This window comes from Semicossyphus pulcher, unplaced genomic scaffold (genome assembly GCF_022749685.1).
Source record: "Semicossyphus pulcher isolate SPU_LCO1_2020_fin unplaced genomic scaffold, fSemPul1.0.p SCAF_19, whole genome shotgun sequence".
In the NCBI taxonomy this organism is placed as follows: Eukaryota; Metazoa; Chordata; class Actinopteri; order Labriformes; family Labridae; genus Semicossyphus; species Semicossyphus pulcher.
In genome coordinates this window covers 7,124,789-7,146,093 of record NW_027211692.1, presented here as the reverse complement: position 1 = coordinate 7,146,093, position 21,305 = coordinate 7,124,789, and the positions used below count along the sequence as shown (strand labels likewise).

The 21,305-nt window shown below is 41.9% G+C and overlaps 2 protein-coding genes across 5 annotated transcripts in view; one reads left to right on the top strand and one right to left on the bottom strand.

Moving 5' to 3' along the window:
- The window catches only part of LOC138596689 (neurobeachin-like), a 214,709-nt gene that overhangs the window by 149,202 nt on the left and 44,202 nt on the right, over positions 1 to 21,305 (top strand). For all 4 annotated transcript variants that reach the window (XM_069667990.1, XM_069667989.1, XM_069667987.1 and 1 more), the window contains one exon: positions 3,301 to 3,437. In XM_069667990.1, the coding sequence (XP_069524091.1) occupies positions 3,301 to 3,437 (137 nt within the window). The remainder of the gene's footprint in view (positions 1 to 3,300; positions 3,438 to 21,305) is intronic.
- mab21l1 (mab-21-like 1) lies at positions 4,051 to 6,351 on the bottom strand. Its single transcript, XM_069668703.1, has one exon. It carries the CDS (start codon positions 5,975 to 5,977, stop codon positions 4,898 to 4,900), a length of 1,080 nt encoding a protein of 359 aa, XP_069524804.1. The 5' UTR covers positions 5,978 to 6,351; the 3' UTR covers positions 4,051 to 4,897.

Genomic DNA, 21,305 nt, shown 5'->3' with positions numbered 1-21,305 from the left:
ACAGTAACTAATATGAATGAACATAAAAGATTCATTTCACGCACAAAAAGACATTTAAAAAGATTTAAAGAGTATTAAATAATCAGTGCAGTTTTATAACCATACAAACATTACGTAGTTATTGTGGCTTAGTTTATGAGTCTCAGGCTGAAGCAGGGCACTGCTGAGCAGTGAAATCCCCTTTAAGATCCCACAGATGATTCTCAGAGGAGGCGGCTAACTCCTCCTCTTTGTCCTGGGGCAGCAGGCAGCCAAACACTCCGTGTCTGTCAGATGAACCCTGCACTATCCGATCAAAAGAGTAAGACTGGATTCTCCTGAGAGAACTAATAGCAGAAATACTAAGATTGAATATGTGTGATTCCTTTTTGGTAATGTGGTTTAATCATTAACCAAACTTTGAAGGTAGCAATACATTCTGTGATTACTTCTTTAAGTTGAATCAAAGTTGAGTTTATGCTTTTGCCAGTAGGGGAGCTCCCTCACTCACTACATTAGGGTAATGTTTTTACCAGGATGCTCTGTCTGTGTTTGGCCTCTATCTAATCTCAGGCATGAACGGCCTTAATGAGAGATCTGGGACTATCTCCTTGTCAACAACAGTGCTCCTCCTGCCAGCCGTTGGGTCAGTGCCGGCTGCTGCTGCCGCTGCCAAAGGGGCGGCGCCTGCACTCAAAAGCCCAGGGAGTTGTGGTTACTGAACCTATGATCAGTTTTGCTCCCCCACAAACATTCGAGATGCCATCTTTGCTTGCACTGGCATTAAATTAGCCTATTTTTTTGGCACATATTGTTAACTAAATCAGGGAAATAGAAGCTTAAGACTAGAATGTGAGAGCGAAGAAAGGATGAGCCTGAGCCTCACAAGGCCTTTCACGTCATGTCTGTAGATTTGACTGTTCTGCTGGCACACAAGAGCAGGGTCAGTATATTCACAATGTGTGGTTTAGCGCGTACAACCATTCTGTTTAGCCTTAATTTAGTCTTTGTATTTCTGCGTTAGTCCCCATTCAGATTACTGATCCCCTGAGTGGTGACATGTTTATAAAAGAGTCAAACCAACATAACATTTGTAAATGTGTAAACCAAGAAAAAACATCCGAGGAACACCAAGTGTTTGACCAATATTTCATATTCATAACCCACTGAACAGCTCCAACTTTCTTGTTTTTTAATCACATGTCTGAATAAAATGTCTGTCTATAAAAGGAAAATCTAAAAACAACACAAGTCTTGCTGCCGCCTCATTAAAATATACATTAATCCAGGCTTTATATTTACATGTTATATGTTCAAAGATAAATTAATGCTTTGAAACAGCCAAAATAATATTATTTAAATCACTCAAATGAACAGCAATGCATTATGCCTCTGATGCTTAGCATACAGTAGGATATACAGGCTGCAGGTGTGCGTATGTGTGTATAAGTCAACATGGTTTGCACGTGACTAATAGTGCTCAGCTGTGCAAGTAACCCACTTCCACTTGTATTTCTCTCATATTCCAGAGCTTAAATGCATTGGGCCTTAACAAACACTACAGTCCAGCGGGTGGATTGTGGGTAATAATATACCCATCTTCTCAGCAGGACTCCCAAACTCCCACTACACCAAACTTTGTCATCACTTCATTAAAGGCTCTGTCGTTTTTACAAATAATTGCATTTGCATTAAAAGAACTAATTCCAAGCGTTAGCCGGCATATTCACCACTCCTCCTGTGTAACTTGCCTTTAATTTCATTATTCTCCTGTAAACATTTTAATGCCATATAGCCTAATTATGGAAGGATCCCTGAGGGGATTACAGCCTAATCCTCTTCCTCCTCATGAGCAATGGATGCTGTGGCTTAATGCTTCAGGCATTGTGTCTCTCACTGTGTAGCCCTTTAGGGCCGCGCACAAAGCATCAGCTCTAAAAGTGTTATTTTTAGTAAGAGGGGAAGGGGCTTGTAATTTAGGGGCTGTAGGGAATATAAAGACAAACTTCTTTTATTGTAGCTGAAACCATTTGTGTCACACACAGAGGGTCAACTAGCATAAATAATAATCATGCTAATAGTCTGATATAAACACTTTCACATTCTAATAAAACAAAATTTTTTTACTTATTTAATACACTAACCTTTATCTAAAATGCAGTAAAACAGGCTGTGTGTTTACTCTTCATATGAGGCTTGTAAGCACCGTATAGCGCGTGGGCTGATAGCATCAGCAGATAGAATCTCTGTTAATGGACCCGAGCAGCGCACAGAAGAGATCCGGGGAGGCGCTTTGACTCTGCAGCCTGCAAGAGCGATGAAGGGGCGCTCTGGGAGTTGAGACCGAAATCCACTTGTATTCCTGTAACACTATCGGCCATAATTGGCTGAGGAACGCAGATTAAGATTGATGAGACATTAAAGTGGCTCTTTGGAGTTTAAGGGATCGATAAATATCCTGATTTGGAGAGCTTTCGCTCGAGAGCAGCGGACAAATGAGTGTACCGGAGCTCCACAGCGACACTGATCTGAGAACATGGAGGATGAAGCGGAGGAAGAGAAGGAGGGAGGAGGAGACTGGAATAAAGATGTGATCACCATGAGCTGGCAGGGTCACAAACCCACCTCCAAATTCGGCACAATTATTTGCACTTGAGAACAAGCTTGTAGTTCTATTGTTTTACGAGAGTGTAATGGCGAATAATAACGCAGCTTATTTTTTATTTTCGTGTTATTAAATTGCCTTTCAAAGCAGCGCTGAATATAAACTATGTACATTTGTACATTACACACGTACTGCAAATGCATTACAATAATATAACGTGAATAGAATATTAAAAAAATGCATTTATTTTTTAGAATGTGACTCCATCGTAACGCTGCTTCTTGAGGTTGCTTGCGTTATGATCCAGTCACATTATAAAATCTAGTAGTTATCAGCGCGTCTTTGGTTTACAAACAGGCATGTGTTTAGGCCTGATAAATGCTCTGTATTATGCTCAAATATGGACACATGCACTTTAATGACAAAAAGACTTTTAGAGGCTTTTTTGTGGAGCAAAAAAGATAATGCAGATTTCACGGAGCTGCCCTTCTGCGGAATATTTGACTGAGGTACAAAAATTAATATAAAAAATCCCTCACAGTTCTAAGCGCAGTGTTTACGCACGTGGCGGGATAGTTTGCCGCAGACAGGCCGCTGGCAGGTCGGTGAATCATATCGATCAGCTTATTAGAATAAGCCTCAGCCTGCCTTCATTAAATGTCATTTTTTTTGCATGTTTCTGACTGAGCACGCGGCTGCCCCTCTGCTCTCCGCAGGCCCAGTGGTCCTGAGCAGCCCGGCCCAGCTTGTGGCCCCCGTCCTGGTGGCTCGTGGGACTCTGTCCATCACCACCACTGAGATCTACTTCGAGGTGGACGAGGATGACCCTGCCTTCAAGAGGGTCGACCCGAAGGTAAGTAACCTGCGAGCAAGTGGGCAGCCCACGTTTAAAGCGGGCAGTTTGGCGTCTGGCATGTTTTTTTGAACAATACATTTATATATTATGCTCCATATTTTAAATACGCAATTTTCGATACACAAAGCGCGGAATTGCACAGGTGATTTTTTCAGAGATGTGCGCTTCTCTCGTCTTTTTCTGTTGTATCTAAAACAGCACGGAACTGTACCGTAATCCACGGTTACTTTCTCTGTTGTGTGTTTTAATTTACTGCATTGCATTTTTTTTTAATGAAAACTGAGGCTACTCTTCCTGCTAAGCTATCAAACAGTGACCGTTTATCCTCCATGTTATGCCAAGTTAAATTGTTTTCCTAACCTAAAAAACTACAGGCAAATGTCTCATAAAGGTGGTTTTAGTTTCATTTTTTTTCAAACTATAAAAACTATTCCTTCCGCATTTCCCTATTTTTGCTTTTTCATAGCGTCAAACTCCTCTGAATGTAAAACACCTACAGGAAGCAGAGAGCCCGAAATTAAATATTCCATTCCCTTATTATCGCCTGGCATTAGGCCTACTGCGCAACCGTCAACAACACATTTAATAAAAGCATAATGGGACACAAATATAAAACAGCTCGTTTTATTAGCTCTTTAAATTAGATCAAAGACAGAAATAAAAAAAATCAGATCACAGATGTTATAATCCAGTGTATTTCAAGTGCATTTTTTTTTCATTTAAACTGTAATATATATACTATATATATGTTATCATTTTCTTTTTTTATCATGTAGGCCTAAGCATGGTAGAGAAAACAACAACGAAAAATGTACTTTAAATAATAATTCAAGTAAATTGATGGAATGTTTTTTTTCAATGTAACAAATGTCGTGTACGCCTACCATCAAATGTAAACTTCCAAAACTGAGACAATGTCCATTGAAACAGATGAATCAGACTACCACGGATGCAAGTATAAATTAAAAACGTTCCTACCAGATAAAGAAAAAGTTCAGGTTTAAACAGGTGGATCCTATTTACGTGTCACAGAACAACATTCACAATTTCAGACCACTTGAATCACAATCTATGAATGTATTTACAGTATAAAATGTACAGATGTGTGTGTGTTTATTTTCTCCAAAGTTTGTCTCGGGCTTTATTTTAAAGCATTTAAGAAAATGTAGGATTTAGTGGCACGTGGAGAGGTGGCCTCCTGGGTTAAAGGTGGCCAATAATTTAAACTTGCTCCTAAATTTTGACACCGTCAAAAAGGTGCATGGGAAAAATGGCAAAATGAACTCTAATGAAAAAGAAACTTTTAACAGGCTTGGCCAAAAGATATTTAACAATAGTGGACAGTCACATTTCACGAGACTTTGCAAATTGTTTGGCAATATTTTTTCTGTCCGTGCACGCGCTCGTTAGGCCTCTTTACCACAATGTTAAGACGAGGTTAGCTAGTATGTTTTACCTCAGAGTTTCTCCAAGCTTTTGGGGTTGGTCAGTATTTCTCTTGCCAGTCGCCAAGTCTGTTTGGCTGCGTTCTCTAGAGCAGAGTGAGGTTTTCCTTGAAACAGGTCTAAATTAGGCAGGAAATAATGCGGACACCTTCTGCACTGCAAACATGAAATAAGCTGCAATAGTATCCCGTTCAGCCGGTCGCCGAGACAGTTCTCATCCCAGTCTGACTCCCTGGGATGCTTCTCACACTCGTAGGAAACCAAAGTTTTCATGTGGTAGTTGTTCAGCGGTGTTCCGGGCAGCTCGAGGTGCCTGTCGCGTAAGGCTTTGAGGACTGACAAGCACTTCTTCCTGCATCCGCCCAGGAGGAGCCGGTTCTCGGCCTCGGCGAACTGCAAGACCCAGGCGTCGCTCTCTGCTGAGCTCTGCTTGCCGTTCAGGGAGTAGCACTCTTTGGATAAAAGATTGAAACCTTCCGCCTTCACTTCAGCCACTCTGTTAGGTCCCGGCCAGGGGATGTGAGGGAGAGGCCAGTGCGCAGCGCTGCGTGGCCAGATCCCAGTGCACTTGAAAGCCGGCGTGATTTGCACCACATATCTGTCTCTAATGCGCAACTTCACCTCACTTGTGTCAGCGACCATTTTGACAACATCTCTGTAGCTGCATTTATCCACTGCCTGCGCCACCAGTGTCTGAAATCTGGAGCGGATCTTGCGCGCCGAGAGGTAACCGGAGGCTGTGATGAATTCAACCCAGAGAGACATGCTTCTCTTGCGGCCGTCGCTGAGCTTGAGCACGGCGCAGCCCGGGAGAGATCCGTCATCCACAAAGTTGAATACTCCCATCTGATTCAGATAGAGCACAACCTCGAACTCGGTGGGTGAAATGACCTCCAGTCCCTCGAAACGATTATCCATCTCGCTGAGAGAGCTGATGAAGCGAGGCTCCTGCACCTCGACCTCCTTCAGGACATCCGATACCACCTTGCACACCTCCCGGATGGTCTTGGAGATGGCGGCTTTTCGAGACTGACATTTCTCGTTGTAGTATTTGTTGAGGTGATACACCAATTTTGCCTGAGCGGCTATCATATTAGGGCAGAGATCCGGGTTGTACACCGGAGTCTCGCAGTAAGCCGAGGGATCCAACGCGGCTGTTTGTACGGGAGCCAATTTTAGAGAAGAAAGAGAGCTATTTAAAAAGAAAAAAAGTGTCTATTTATAAGACAACTATTCAGAGCTGTGCTCAGAGCACATGCGTAAAAATCTATCACAACATTCACAGCTGTTCTACCGTAAACTGCATTAAAGTGCTCGAACCAAGTCCTCGAATTTAACAGGAGGAGCTGATTAAAAGTCCATTTCAACGTTGTGAGGTTCAGTAGCTGAAAAATTCCTTTTGTAATTCTCTGAACACTGTGCCAGTTAAGAGTCCGCGTAATTGCGCAGAGTGGAATGTGCCCTCCTGACGCAGCCGCCCGGTGTTGCTGTGTTTTACAACAGAGAGACACACACACTCTTTATTATAAGGGAGGAGTTGAGACCAAGGTGTCCAATCGCTGTCCGATGCGTCACCGCTTCCCAGTTTATCGAAAACAAATTCATCCCTGGGTGTTATATACAAGTAAAAAGTACAGGTAGTAGTAGTATATCGAGGAGCGGAAGTACACCTACGCATTTGGACAGAAGAAAAAAAACAGCATTTTCACTGCGTAACGTTGCTTTTTCTTGGACTCTATCTGCTCTGTTTTAGTCAGCTATACTGAATCTTATATGAAACAGTAGGTGGATTTAGAATTCAAAAAGTATTTATGACATCGGGTAAAAAAAAAATGTTGACTTTAAAATTATTTTTTATTTCTCCAGCTGACCGGATCTAATTTATTTTTACGCGACATCAGATTAATTTAAATTACAATGAAGTAATTAAGGTACTTTTTTGTGACGAAAATGTCATTGTATTTTTTAATGATGTTGGGCTTATTTTTGCAGGTTTGTAAGTGATATATTAATACAAATAATTATGCATTCGTTAATGAATTTGAGCTTTCCGCCATAGTGACAGTCTTTGAATCCTCCGGTAATGCAGCAGGAGGCTATTATTTCTGAGGGATTAAAAAGTTACTGCGCTGTTTATGTTTAGCACTGCAATTATACAAATGTATTATTACTGCGGTGATCAGTAAAAGCGTTAAGAGCGTGTGTGTGGCCGTGCAGATTAGGAAGGCATGTCTCCTGCTGTTTTACTGCGCGTGAGCAGCCTGTTATTTCAGTCATGTAATTTATGTATTTTGTAAGAAGAAGAAAAAAATGTAGTTGTTAACCTAACATACATTTTTACCTGTTATGAATTATTATTTGATTTTAGAATAGATTGAAATTATTGTTGTTGTTTTTTCAAAACTGATCATTAAATTAAAGAGAATAATGTACAATAATGCATCCTGCAACGTGATGTCCATTATTATGGCCTATACATTATTTTCTTCAACAAACTGATGATCATGCAGCAACTAACAATAATATCAGGAAATACTTAGTTTGGATAGAAAATAAATAAATAAAACTTAAATCAGAAACATTAATTGCTAATCTTTCTAACAATTAAGGTTTCCCATTTCCTGTAAAGCCTCCTGATGTATTACTGAGTTGTTTTGCAGTATGTTCTGATACAGACTGTGATTAACAATAAAGAGATGTTGTATCCACTCTAAACCCCCTCTGGCTCTCATCACTGCACTGGCACTCCATCTCACGAGGTACACTGCCTGCTTTGAAGAGGACTTCAAAAAAGATAATGCTGCACGGATCAGATAAGGAACACAAAGGCGTTTACACTCATCTCTGCTCCAGTCAGAGCTGCATAAGACCAGACATTATGGGGGCAAACCGCCGCACGTCAGCTCTGACTCTCGCTACATGGATGCGGCTGAGCGGGAGGCGGCGTGTGCGAGAGGGACCCTGATAGATAGGTGACTCCCATCATCATCACAGCCTGTCATGGACACACTGGCAGCAGCTTCTTGGCAAACCCCACTGATTATTCACACTGTTACCAGGCAGAAATTACAGAAATGGAGTCAGTTTTTTTTTCATAAATCTAATTGCGGGACATTATAGAGGTCTATATAAAGGTTAATTCTAACTTTGAATAATAAGATTAGCTCTGTATTCTAGTTCTTATCACATTATCAAAATTGAATTCAATCAGAAATGTACATTCCAAGCACATTATGATGTTTTCATGTGTTGAGCGTGAGAAGCCTCTTCCTCGCTCATGCTTAGATATTCGTCTCTCTCGCTCTCTCCCACTGTCTGTGGCCCAGCAGGTACTTGCCTTTTATTGAAACCAGACTAGCTTCGCTTTCCAGGCTATCTTGCTCCAAGTCAGATACCCTAGAATCCAGTTGCACCTCTCGAGTTTGTGCTCCAGCCCGTAGCCATCCATATGCGTGATAGAAGGGGGGATTTTCATTGAGATTATCACCTCTTAATCTAAAGCATGTGGCTGCACAGATCTCACAGTAACTCAACCTGCTCTGCAGTCCCAGGACTCCAGCAGTTGTCAGGTCTAGCCTAAGACAACCCAATCTTCTTAGCCATATCTTTACCATTACAACATTGCAAGCTTTGTTGCTTCATTCGCCATCCCGCTAGGCTATTGGAGGCCCGCAGTGTGATATATGGGGCGCTGATTCCAGCAAGGCCTATTTCTGACCCAGTAAAATGCATGCATGATTGTGTAAATCAATACAATGACTCCTACTTCCCCTAATTTTGCACAAGCATGTGACCCTGCTTTGAAGGCCTCTTTGTTTCCAGAGCATGCCTCTACACTTATTCATTTTTTCTCCTCCATTTTTCTTTCATCCTTTCTTCAAGTAAGACTGATCACCCTGTTAATATGGCCGGGCACAAGGTCAATGGCACTTGTCTGATGGCTGAAATTGCCCTTTGATGACACCGCTCGTGCTTTGAGTGACTTGAAATGATATTCCACTGATTCTGGTCAAAGTCATTAAAGTCATATTGCTTTGTTTTATATTTCATCCTCAAGGCTTCATGTCGTATTTATACACATGAATAAGTAATATATATGTATAAGAATAAAACATATGTGCTGATGAACAAATGAGCGTAATCTGCGTTAAAAGATGATTATTTGTATTCTATGTGCATCACAGTTTAAAGCCTCAAGCACTTAATACAAATATTAATACTTTGAAGAAGTGAGTCTCCAGGGGGGATGAGAAGTCCACTCTCACTAACACACATGTTTATTAGCTACACAATCCTCTGGCTTTAACTATATTTTATAAACTAAAGGTTTGAAAAAAGATTTTATTAGACGTTCTTAGTTTCGCTTTTCTGAATGACCTCATGACTGTGAGGTTTTATTGTCAATCATAATCAGTGACGTCATTTCATTTGGCAGATTTTAAGCTGTAACCTTTATTACCAGCACTCTTCAGACTGGCATCATAATTATGGGTGATGTTTAATTATTGTAATAATCCTATTACACAAGAACCAATAAGGCCTGCCATATGCTCTTTCATTACATTTCTGGGGTCATTTAGTTTTGAAAAAGAGAATCTCAAGCCAGTTCCTTTACAAAGGGACTTTACCAGCTAGCTCCCAAGCTAATATGCAGATTAGTCAAAGTGGACTTAATAGGATGACATATTTCTATATAAATCAGATTAAAAGCAGCGACTCCTCAGAGAAGTGACATCAACACTGGCTCTCAAACTGTGAGAACTAATACACTTTAATCTCCGGGGATCGACGCTCAACCTGACACATTCTCAATGATTTTATTTGTCACAAAATGAAATTGTCATTGGGATTTTTAATAACAGGACGTTATTATTCTAAGCAATATGGCGTCTCTGTTGGAGGCCAGTTAATTTCTGGGCCCGGAGCTGCACTGAGGACCCCCTTTGGATTGTGTCCATTCATTTGTTTAATTCTCGGCTGTGTATTAGCAGCCTCCTTCGGAGAAGTCAGGAAGCTGGACCACATAGCCAGAGGCTCTCAGAGACCCTGTAGTGATCAACTCAACAGGCTCTGTTTTCTGTGAGCTGAATCTGTAGCATACACACGATCACAAATCACCAAACTTTTCATTATAATGAATATTTAGAGAAAGCAGAGGTGGAGAAAAGTGTGAATTATGAAACTTAATTGATTGTCTCGGCTTCATGTGGCCCTTCACCCCTCCCCTCTGCAATATGGTACGCTTGTCAGCCTTCTTGATGAATTACATGCATGTATTTGCATGAATTTAGCATGAATACAATTCAGGTTTGTTTGCCAAAATAACGATCCAGAAAATGTCTGTTTTTTTTTCTCACCAAAGAAAAATAAAGGCTAATGTTGTGCTCAGGTTTTTCCTGCTCAGGTGATGCAGGTGGCAGCTGAGTGCAGTGAAAGTGCTGGTGTGGAGCTTTCTGCTCGTTTATTATCACACAGTTTAGCATTTTATTTTGTTGTACATGACAATAAGAACGGAGCACGACTGTGGTTGGTATCTTAAGACATTATTTAGCAGGTTTTTTCCTGTTTTTATTTCTTGCTAAATTGTTTTTGAAAAATTGTCTTGTTTATTTCCAAAAGGTTTTTTTCTCCCTTTAGTTTATCTAATATGCCTGACTTCTATCGTGTCTGTAGTAAAAGGCAGCCATTCAGCAGCAGCCACAGCAGCAGCAGTGTGATTAATCTTAATGTCTGCGAGATGTCGACAAACTAAAGGTGGGCGCTGTAATCATCTACCCACTGACCCCATGATGCTCATCTACAGTCCTCTCTGCAGCACTTGTGTCTTAAAAGTAATTTCAAATCTCACAGTTCTCTCTCTCCTGGTCACATGATCTAAGAGTACATGGAGGCAGAAAACAAAGGGAATGGAAGACATGGTGGCATATTCAGGGTTTGGGGCTGTTGGTAATCAAATGCTGCTGCTGAGTCCTGTGATGAAATTAGGCAATGTTGCCTAAATAAGGGATGAAGGGTTCATAATTGCCAGTCCTACAGATCTGAGGTGCCGGGTGCCAACTGTCAGAGCAGGGCTAATGATGACAAATGTCTCTCTATGCAGATTGCTGCAGCAGCACGGGTGTGCAGCTGAGAGAGAAGAAGAAAAGAAAATGCAGAGAGGCCTAATAAGAGAAAGCTTGTGTGCACATATTTAATGACCTACATGGAAACAAACCTGATGGACTGCCTTTGAAAGTACTCGAGCTTGATGCTCTTTAAAGCTCCCATAAAATGGAGGAGTCTCCTACAGTGCCTGATATTAAGAGTCTCTGCAGAATCATGACGATCTGCAGCTTTCACCCATACAGTGAGAAAAAAATAGAAACTACAATTAAATTACATTTACCTGCAAGCTTGTCAAGACGATTTGACAATAACACATGGAAAAGTTACCTCTATATTTAGCCAACAATCTGTTAACTCCAGGAGATAGGAGTCATAAGCATGTCATTAGTTGTATTGAATGCTTTGGCCATTATCGTGCAAGAGGGCAAAGCGTTGTAGACAGAGGAATCGCCTGTTAGTCTGTGCAACGTGCACAACATAACAGGCTCTTCCTGCTTAACATGGCCAAACTGTTCTTGTTTAACATGGCTTTAAAAAAGTTTTTCTGTCCTAAAAGTGAGCTGGATTTTAACCCCCTTTGTAACAGAGAGCCGTAAATCTGATTTCACTTACTGTGACGTAAGACTCACGCTAATAAAAGAGCAAACGCAGAGTGTTGCAGGGCCAGATTTCCCCAATTTGTTGCATGAATGGCTTTTGAAAGAGGTCCCTCTTTGTACAAAGGGAGTCTCGTCTTTGTTTGGTTTCGCCCCATCTGTGTCATCTGGTGGTCTGTGCAAGAGGGTGGTGTCTCGGGGTGCTCCCCAGCGGCGATGCCAGTTGTTTTATGGACTCGGTGGAGTGGTGCTGGGAGTTCATAAGTTGGCTGGCCCATTGTGTGCTGAGCCCAGCTGACACGTGTGAATTGACTCCAGCATATTGACAGATCATTTCCATTAATGAATCGGAGGAGTCTGCCTTGTTTCACTCTGTGATTTATGCCCCTGTTTCATCCTCCTCTGTGCTCGGGGTTAACTAACAACCCCGTGAATGACTCAAACACAGACTGCTGGATGGAGGGAGTTTGCTTTGTGCGGCTGTTTTTATGCATGAATGGATATACTCTATATTTACATGTTTTATATCTTGTTTTTCAAGACAAATCCAGAGATTTTATGTGTATTAGGATACAAAAAAAACATATTTGTCGCTGAGTTTTTACAAATTGTAGAACATATGACATCCTCCTTTTTAGACTTTAGATTTATATATAAAATATAGCAGGTGGTTAAAGTGTAAATAGATGATATCTAGGAATGTAATGCAAAGTTCTCATGCATCTGTTTGTAGTTGCGGATGAGCAGCCTATTTCTTGATTTCATATTGAGCTACTTTTGTGTGTAACTGCTGCTCATCAGCTCGGCCCTCCATGGCCACCATCCAGGTTGTTCAAAGCAACAGCCTCACAGTGCTGATAGCGCTGGCCTCAGCCTGCCCTGTCACCCCCACCACTGCTGCCACATGGAAGGCACATTTGCTCGCCACCATTTTATGCCGCTGTCACCCTCCCTTCAAGAGCGAGGGGAGAGAGGGGAGGTGAAAAGGAAAGGAGGGAAAGAGGGGAGGCTCACCCTGAGCGGATGCTAGACAAAGATGGCAGCAGAGACATTTTGTCTACTTTCATTAGTTCTGGTGGTGCTGAGCTGTGCTGAATATTAGCCCGTTACTGGCAAAGCCACACATTGTGGAGCACAGACGGAGAGCATGTCACAATCAAATCTACCCCACCTCATTTCCATCTTCCTCACTGAAAAGTGGAACATATGGGGCAGGATGCCAATTGCTTATTTTATACGGTAATTAACAGCCCTCAAACCGTGTTATGTGGTAGGTGTGGCTCAACCGTGACAAAGTTTATCTCACAGATTTACATATATATTCCCAGTAAGGAAAGATATTTTAAGATCCTCACAGACTACAGAAGCCTGTGTGCTGTGGGTCATTAGGACCTTTGCCGGCCTTCACTGGTTTGACTGTAATATTTTTTGTTGTGACAGTGTCACATTCAGTGTAACTCGGAATCATCTCTTATCACTGTTGTCATTTTCTTTAGTATCTACTGTCTGCTATCTGTCTATTAAATTGGCAGTAAACACGTCCGCACACTGTTAGGATGTGTTTGTGTGTGTGGAGGGACGTTTGTGCACTGATGCATGTGAGTGAAGGACAGTTGGGTATGTTATGATTGTTGTTTGTGATCAGCACAAAATTTTCACCAGAAAATAATCCAAATCAAAGTTTCTATAAATCTACAGCCTCATTTTTGTTCCCCTGAATAACAATATTCACAGTCCCAGAGTCTCTGATTGCTGCTTCTCCCAGTGTGTGTGTGTGTGTGTGCGTGTGCTGAGATGTATCTAAATGTTGTTTTGTCCTGCTGGGCTTTCATCTATTGGACTCATTATAGTAGTCATCTGACTGGGCGTCGGAAGAGAAGCTCAGGAGAGGGCTCCCCATGAAAGAGTCATGATGGACGGAGAAGTGCTGATGTGCAGGTTCCTGCCTCCAGGCTTTCACCTGCTCGGGAACAGCCCCAAGGCAAAAAGAAGCAGGCTGCTCCGGCCGGCCAATGAAAGGCTGAAGAGCTGAAGTCAGACTTTATGAGTGTTGTTTACTGTGAACTGGAGGCTTGGAGTTGATAGCGAGACAGAGAGAAAAAGTTAACTAATTTTTAAGTGAATTTTCTGGATCTCTATCTAATGATAAAAAAGGTTGATGCAAGCACCAAAACAGATGGATGAAGTTGCGCGGTTCTACCTTGTTACATTTCAAACGATTTTATTTGAGTGTCAGTTCTGTGGTCTTGGCAGGGCTTGGGAGGTGTCTGAGCGGGGAGTGCAGCAGCAGGGTGAGAGCATGTCGGCTGTTGACACCATCTAACGAAGGGAGGATTAGGAGTTTACAGAGGCAGTAATATGATAGGTCAAAAAGAGGAGGCACTCCTCCACCGCACTTGGCTCTGTAATGAATGATTGACTGGAAAAGGAGAAGCTGCCACTCGCTGGCTGAGTGCTCATCTTGACGCCTGCCGCACCGCTCCACGGCTCCCCTTGATCACGTTTCGCTGCTCCCTTCTCATCTAAGGCTCCAGTCTGCAGGGAAAAGCTGCTTTTCCCTCTTATTTTTCTCCCTAATTTACACATTTAAGACATTTTTGTTTGCTTATTTGCAATTCCTTTTTTTGTCAGTGAGCCTCTCTCTATCAGTCCTACTCCCAGCCCTGAAACCAGCCCCCCACCACACACACACACACACACACACACACGCTCCCTCACTCACAACCTTCCCTTTCTCTTCTGTTTGCCTCGAGGCAATGAACTAATTTAAGGTTCCATAATTGCGGTGTGTTGTACACCTGTCTGCTATTAATTCTCCCCTGCCTCTCATTCTCCTTCATAATGAGATATTATTGTAATTATTGTCATTATGTTATTTTCCATAATGAACTTGATTGATGTTTTTGTTGTGGCACTATTTATTCTCTATAATCAGTGTAAATGTGTCCTGAACTTCTTCAGGCACTGATAGTCTGAGACTGTGCTTCTGAGTGAACTCAGTCCCTCATTCGCTCATCGGCTGACCTCAGAGTTCCCGCTTGGTGCACAGTTTGTCTTGGATATGGAGAGGAGAGCTGAGCAGCCTGGTCACCACTGAATAGGGCCCTGCTTGTAGCCACTTTAAGACCATTACAACAGTGAAAGGCTACACAATGGCCAGTGCCGGGCTTTGTTTCAGCCTGTCACTTGCTCCCTGTGAAAATCAAATAGTGCTTTGCCTTAAAGGGGAAGGTGAAAAAGGTTCTGCCTATACTCCCATTTTTGGAAAATGTGGTTGTGTTTTGAAAAGGGAGAAAAAGTTTTCAGTGACTTGATTTTGAATGTTATTGTTGAAGAGGCAAACTACTGGAAGGAATGCCAAAGAAAATCTCCGCTGAATGAGCGATGTTGAATTTTTTTTCTTTGCAGTTCTCAATCCAATTAGGAGTTTAACAAGGGTCATGCATAGGGACTTCACGCTGCAGGTCGCTTTCTTTGGCTGCTTTTGGGGAGCAGGATGGGGCTGAGGTTGGAGAGGGCCTGACTGAAGGCTGGTCTCTTTAATGTGTGCCGAGGGGTCTTGTGCCCCGGTGAGTCATTCAAACTGTCTGGGGAGCACAGATGATCTTTTCCGTTATTTTGAAGGCGAGGTCGGGAGATAATCTGACTCTGTGGTTAGATCGGTTTCTCAGGTGGTACCAATTACCTGATGCTCTCAAGCCCTTTCTTCCCCCCTCACAAGCTCCCCTGGTTTTGTCTAATTGGCCTTAAGTTCTGCCTCTATTATCAAACACTTAATTCAAGTCAACATTATGCACCTCTGAAGTGCATCTTACCTGGGAAGCTGTTACCCATCTTGAATGTTGCATGTGGGTAAAAAAAGCAGTGTTATGGGTCTTTAAAGGGGCCTTAGGTGATCTTTAATCTCTCCCTATGTGAGGGAGAGTGGGTAGGAGGGCCCTTGAGGTGGACACGTCCAGCCTTTGTGGGTTTGTTCACATGCTGGGGAGCTTTGAGTGTCTGACAGCCGTTTAACTCCACACGACCTGTTTCTCAAGTGCCATCGTTTGGGTGCTCTTGAATCCTGTTAGGAGCCATAATTACAATTCATGCACTCCCTGCGCTTCTTTGAAGAGCCATTGAGAGAGTAAAGAGGGGCGCGGAGAGCCTGAGAGAGCCTTAGTGTGGAAACAACGAACACTGCAGCCTGCATCGTCACACTAAGCTACAATAAAGTTTAAATCAATCGAAAGATCCAAAATATGATGCATAATTCTGTTACAAGACAACAAATGTGGAAAAGACAATATTTTCTTTTATCTACAAATTGCAGGGATGTGTTTCTCATAGTGCAAGTGGAAATATAGGTTTTACATAACACTGTAATAAAACTTCCCTTCTTTAAAGTATGCAAACAACTCATGAATTGAAGTGCAATTGAAGTGAAGCTCATTCAATGACTTTCAAAGGGAAGGAAGAGAAAGGGTGAGCATAATGCCTAATAGGTGCTTTAGTAATTTCTGAGTTTTCATAGCTTAATCCGTTCTGAAAAGCTCAGGAGAAGAAAGGCTGCAAATGGCCCTCAGTATTAATTTGATGTGACTTCTGTACAATAAGGGCTGTGGATCCCAGAAGCCCATTTTCAAGCTTACCTTCTTTCATCATCCTCAGCCCTTGGAACTTTTGCCTAAATGTTTCATGAAACCAGGGCTGTAAGCCTCTTTGGTATTCTGTCTGTATAACGCCTGCTTTAAGACTATTATTACAGCATGTTCAAGGCAGAGGAGCACATACAAACAGTGAGGCTGCCTCTCCATTGTGTCGTACTCAAATTGATTTAGTACAATTGGGAGAGCAATTGTATTAAAACACACATATTCTATGGCTCATTTCCCCCCTTTCATTTTGAAGTTTTGCAAATGCAAATGAGGATCAGCTTCCCTCCTAGTTTCGAGAAAAAAGAATTCATTCTTGTTTTCTGAGTAATTCCACTCATGTTTGAAGCGGATCGAGTGATGTGTGCTTTGTTATTTATATTAATCATGTATTTCAACACAGCATTTGCTCAGAAAAACAACTGTGGGACCAAACCACACATAGAAACAGCCCCTCATTACTCAGGCTTCATCCTGATATTTTGCTAAGATAAAAGGAGCATTAAAATGAAATTTTGCACTGTTGTTCTCAGAATGTGGAGACCCCTCTCGGCCCCCGTACCCCCATTTCCATGTATAAAAAACAATTATGTGACCCTGCAACTTGTGTGAGATTCATAAAAGTCTTATTTTTGTTTTCTTTTTCTGCAGAAAGATGAAGCAGGAAAAGCTTTCTGGTTGTTATCAAAGAATCCTGCGATGATGTGCCTCAGGAAAGCGCAGGCTGTGTTTCAAAGCTCTCTGTTCTGTCGATGCTTCGTAACAAATTCTCTCCCATTATAAAAATAACGTCAGGGATAAAGATACGTGTCCATTGTTTTTGATTTAACACAGGAAAGTCTACACGCTTTTTTGTGCATGTTTTGTTTGCATCAAAAAGAGGGAAACTAGCAAGGGGCACACTGGGTGGGTCAGTGACCCTGGAGAAAACAGCTTGCATTAATATGGTCTAATCCAATGTAATTAGTCAAATTGCAGCACGCCAAGCAGCTTGTCAAGGGCTGTCGGCTTTGGCAGGCACACAGGATGGCCTCGAGTCCCATTGGACAGCAAGGAGACCTAAAAAAGCTCTGCAAAGCTACCCTATCCTGCACTTGCTCTCACTCCTTTCAGACCATTTCCAGGTCTCCTCCATCTTTCCTCCTTGACAAAAATGGGGAGGGCTCTTTCAGCTTAGCTACAATGTTTTCACCTTCTCTGAGTTGTCTCCCATACCCCCAGGCTGCTAGCTTGGCTTTCTGCCTGCCTGCTAAGGTGGATCAAAATGATATGAGGATTCATTGCACGGGCTACAGAAAGTCAGAGTAATTACATCAGCGAGGCTCTCCTCCTACGTGAATTTATGAGAGAGAGAGAGTCAGATGCACGCTAACTAGTGCCACAGACACGGTTAAGACACTTCCTCATGTCGCAGGATTAGCATTGGTGAAAAGATTTAAACTATATAATTACATGAGGATAAAGTACAAATTATCTAGTGCACTCAACAGCCAGATTATCATCCCCTGCAAGCCCCGTTCAGCCCCGAGGGGTGAGCCTGGATGACAAAAGGCCCTCATTAGCATAAATTTACAAGCGCTCTCGTTCAAAGGAGCCGATAAGAACCTGTTCCACCTTTGCTTTGGCCCTGAATGGCTTGTTGTGCTTTTGGCAATGACAGATAAGTCAGGGTAATTCCACTTTATGCCTGAAAAAATGATGCTCCAGATTCTGGCTGCGTCCCGAAGGTGTCACCCACGATAATCCTCAAAGAGCGTCCGGCAGAAAGGGGGCTGTGTGTTTTCCAAATGATATACTGCGAATGACAGAAAGAATTATACGAAGGAGGACAAATCTGTAACATATTATTAAGCAATTCCCAGTGAATAACAGGGATAAAAGGATAATGGATGAGGGTGTCGTTATTACCTTGGTGCTGAGGGAAGCGCCAAAGCAAAGGTAGAGAGACAAGATTAATTGAGGACGAGTGAAGCGCTCATTGCTCATCAGGCCCTCTCGTCTAACCACTTGCTCTTTCTGTCCCTCTCCTCCTCTGTCTCTCCGCCTCTCCATCCTTGTCTCGTTCTTTCTCTTCTTCTCTGTCTTGTTCTGAGCCCCTATCCCTCCCACGCACCACCATTAAAAAAAAAAAAGAAAAGGATAAGAAAAGTTGGATTTAAAGCGATCAGCTTGGCACTCGTGGTGGCAGCCAGAGGAAGCTGGTACTCAGGCCAGGAAGATTTCAGTCATCTTAAGGCTGACAAGTCGCTGAAAAAGTCCCATTAGGAAAAGCTTGCTGAAAAGACCCCATACCAAATGACTGCATCTCTTCTCTCAAGCTCCTTAGTGAAGGCATCCTCAAGCTGTTTATCTGGATGATGTGCTCACAAAGTATGCTCATGTGTGTGTGTGTGGAAGTGGCTGTGGGTGGGTCAGCACTGGAATATGTTCATACTTATGTTAAATGTTTGTTCTTTATGTTTTTTACTTATTTATTCACCATCAGCATCAGTGCTACAAAGTTGAATCATTAGCTTAAATGTTAAACATTTTTGTTTGTTAAATCTGTACTTTAATGTAAAAAAACACCCAAAAATACCCCTTTACCACCAAAATGAACGTGTTGATGCGGGTTCTTCAGACCCGGGAAGACTAATATAATACCTGCTAATAAATGCCGATTGTCTCTTTTCCCATTGCCAGTGAAGTACTCCTTTCGGTCTCTTTTCTGGTGCGTCACCGTCTGACATCACAAACACGCCCGAAACAGGGTTAGCAAACAAAAGTACGCATAAAGAACTTACATGATACTCTTTGGTAAGCAGCACGGAGGTGGTTAGGTCTTTACTGCATCAGTTACTCATTTAGTCTATTTATCAAACTCAGCGCCGACAAATTTCGAACAATGTTCGAGCACTGCTTGGATGGATACAGGTAGCAGCATCACCCCGGAAAGGGGGCGGAGATTAGTGTGTCGACCCGGGTTTTGTGTTCCCGTCATTGCCGATCGGAGCCGAGGCGATAATTACCCGGGTCTACTGCAGAGTCATGTGACCCGGGTCTGAGTGCCGATTGTAACCTTTCCCACTAAGTAAAAACGCCACGTGTTAGCGGGTGTTAGCAGGTTTTGTGACCAGTGGGAAAGCGGCTATAGAAAACTAATGGGGCCACAAAGACACAAAATAATTTATTCTCTAACTGAAGGTGGTCGGTTATTAAAAGGCAAAATGATTTAATGCATTTTTCACAACATATAAAACATAAATAAACTTCTAGGACCAGTTCGTGTTGACATCAGTTTAAACATCCTCTCGAGATATGATTCCCCTTTTCAGGTAGTTTAAACATTATTATTTATTCTTCTGTATTTTGCTATTTAGTTAAAGCTAACTGCATGTTGTGCATTACTCCAGTTGTACATTAATAACACTATGGGTATCAGAAGGAAATACATTTTGTTTGTGGTTGTTTCTCCGACCTCTCAGAAGCCTTCTGCAGGCATCGTTCGGCTTTATGCCAAACTTTGTTTATCATCACTGCAGGGAACCATCGTCCTAAGTAACTACGATTTTTTTTTCATTACATTTCTTCAGGCTTTATATTTTTACATAGGCTGATAAAGAATATTTAAGGAGCCTCGACTCTTTAAGAAGAGATTGCACACCCGTGAACGGCTCCTCCCACCTGTCCCACCGTGGCAGTGTTGAAGACAGCGCTGCAGGGCCTGCTAATGTGCGTGAAATACCATCCCTGACATAAATGTTATTGACAAACTTGGCTGGACATTTGGGGCAGTGAACTGCCAGCATATTTAATGCATATTCATCTCCTTTATCCCACTGGTCTTGCCAGAGCACCCAAGCTGTGTCATCTTGCCACACTCCAGCTACCACCCAAATGTATAGTGACACTGATTATGCAAATCTGTGTCTTGTTTTTCCCCCAATACCTGCATTAGGAGCCTGCGACTTTATTGAAGTTGAGATATGGGTCTCACAGAGGGGAACCGAGAGGAATGCAGATTTTTTTTTTTTATAATCTGTGGGAATCTTTTACAGTTTTGAATTTCTACACTTCATAACAGTTGTCACATTAAGAGGGGGGTGAGAAGGGAAACATACTTTGATGCACAGACGTTACGTACGTTATAAATCTGTGCAGGATTTTAAAGGGATTTAAGCTGAAATAAAAGTTAGGATTTGAGCACATCATGGTTACTGCAGCTTTATAAAGTTTCAGCACCTGAGTCATAGTATGTTCCTCCTTTATTTTATGTAAAGGGTCAGTTTAACTTAATTACAAAGAGTTATATGTTCTCCATTTCTTCCTGTTCAAGTAAAAAAAAATCTAATTGCAAAATTTATTTTAAGGAAAAATTCCTGTTTTACTATGAAACAAGATGTTGCTTTTAACAGTGTTATGTCGATATACGAGCAGTCTCTTCTCAGGCAGGCCCAGAGAGTTCTGTCTGACCCGTCTCACCTGCTTCACTCTGAATATGAACTTTTGAGTCCCCAGGTGCAAACTAAACCGTTTTAAAAATGTGTTTGTGCCCACGTCGATCAAAATTCCTAATGCTTCCTGAGGTTATATCGATTGTGGATTGTGCAATAGCATCGTGATGTTCCTATATTTGTATTCTTATATTCTATATTTTTATCTTTTTCTCTTATTTCTGACTTTCTTTTATGTGGATCTGTGCAGCATGGGTTACATGCAATACATGTGTGTGCTCTTTTCACAGGCATGTTCTCTTGTTTACATGTGGATTGTGTTGGTTTCTATTGTTTTTAATTTATTGATCCTACAGTAATGGGAGCGAGATGTGAGCATTGGAGTCCAAGACCAATTTCCTCAAGGGGACAATAAAGTCTGTCATATCGTATCGTATCGTATCGTATCGTATCGTATTTTCTTAGGCATCTTGGATACTTTGGAAATAAACCCAAAACTAAATATCTACATGGCTAATGCATGAAATGCAGTAAGTATATATTTATGTAAATTGGGTGAAAGACCCTTTATTTCTTTACTTTTATATATGTATATATTTTTTCATCAGCCACACTACCACATTGCCTATGGCTGACGATGCTCTCCCACTTA

What these genes read in the sequence shown, in the direction of transcription:
- mab21l1 (XM_069668703.1), bottom strand. Translation starts at nt 5,977, where the DNA reads ATGATAGCCGCTCAGGCAAAATTGGTGTATCACCTCAACAAATACTAC.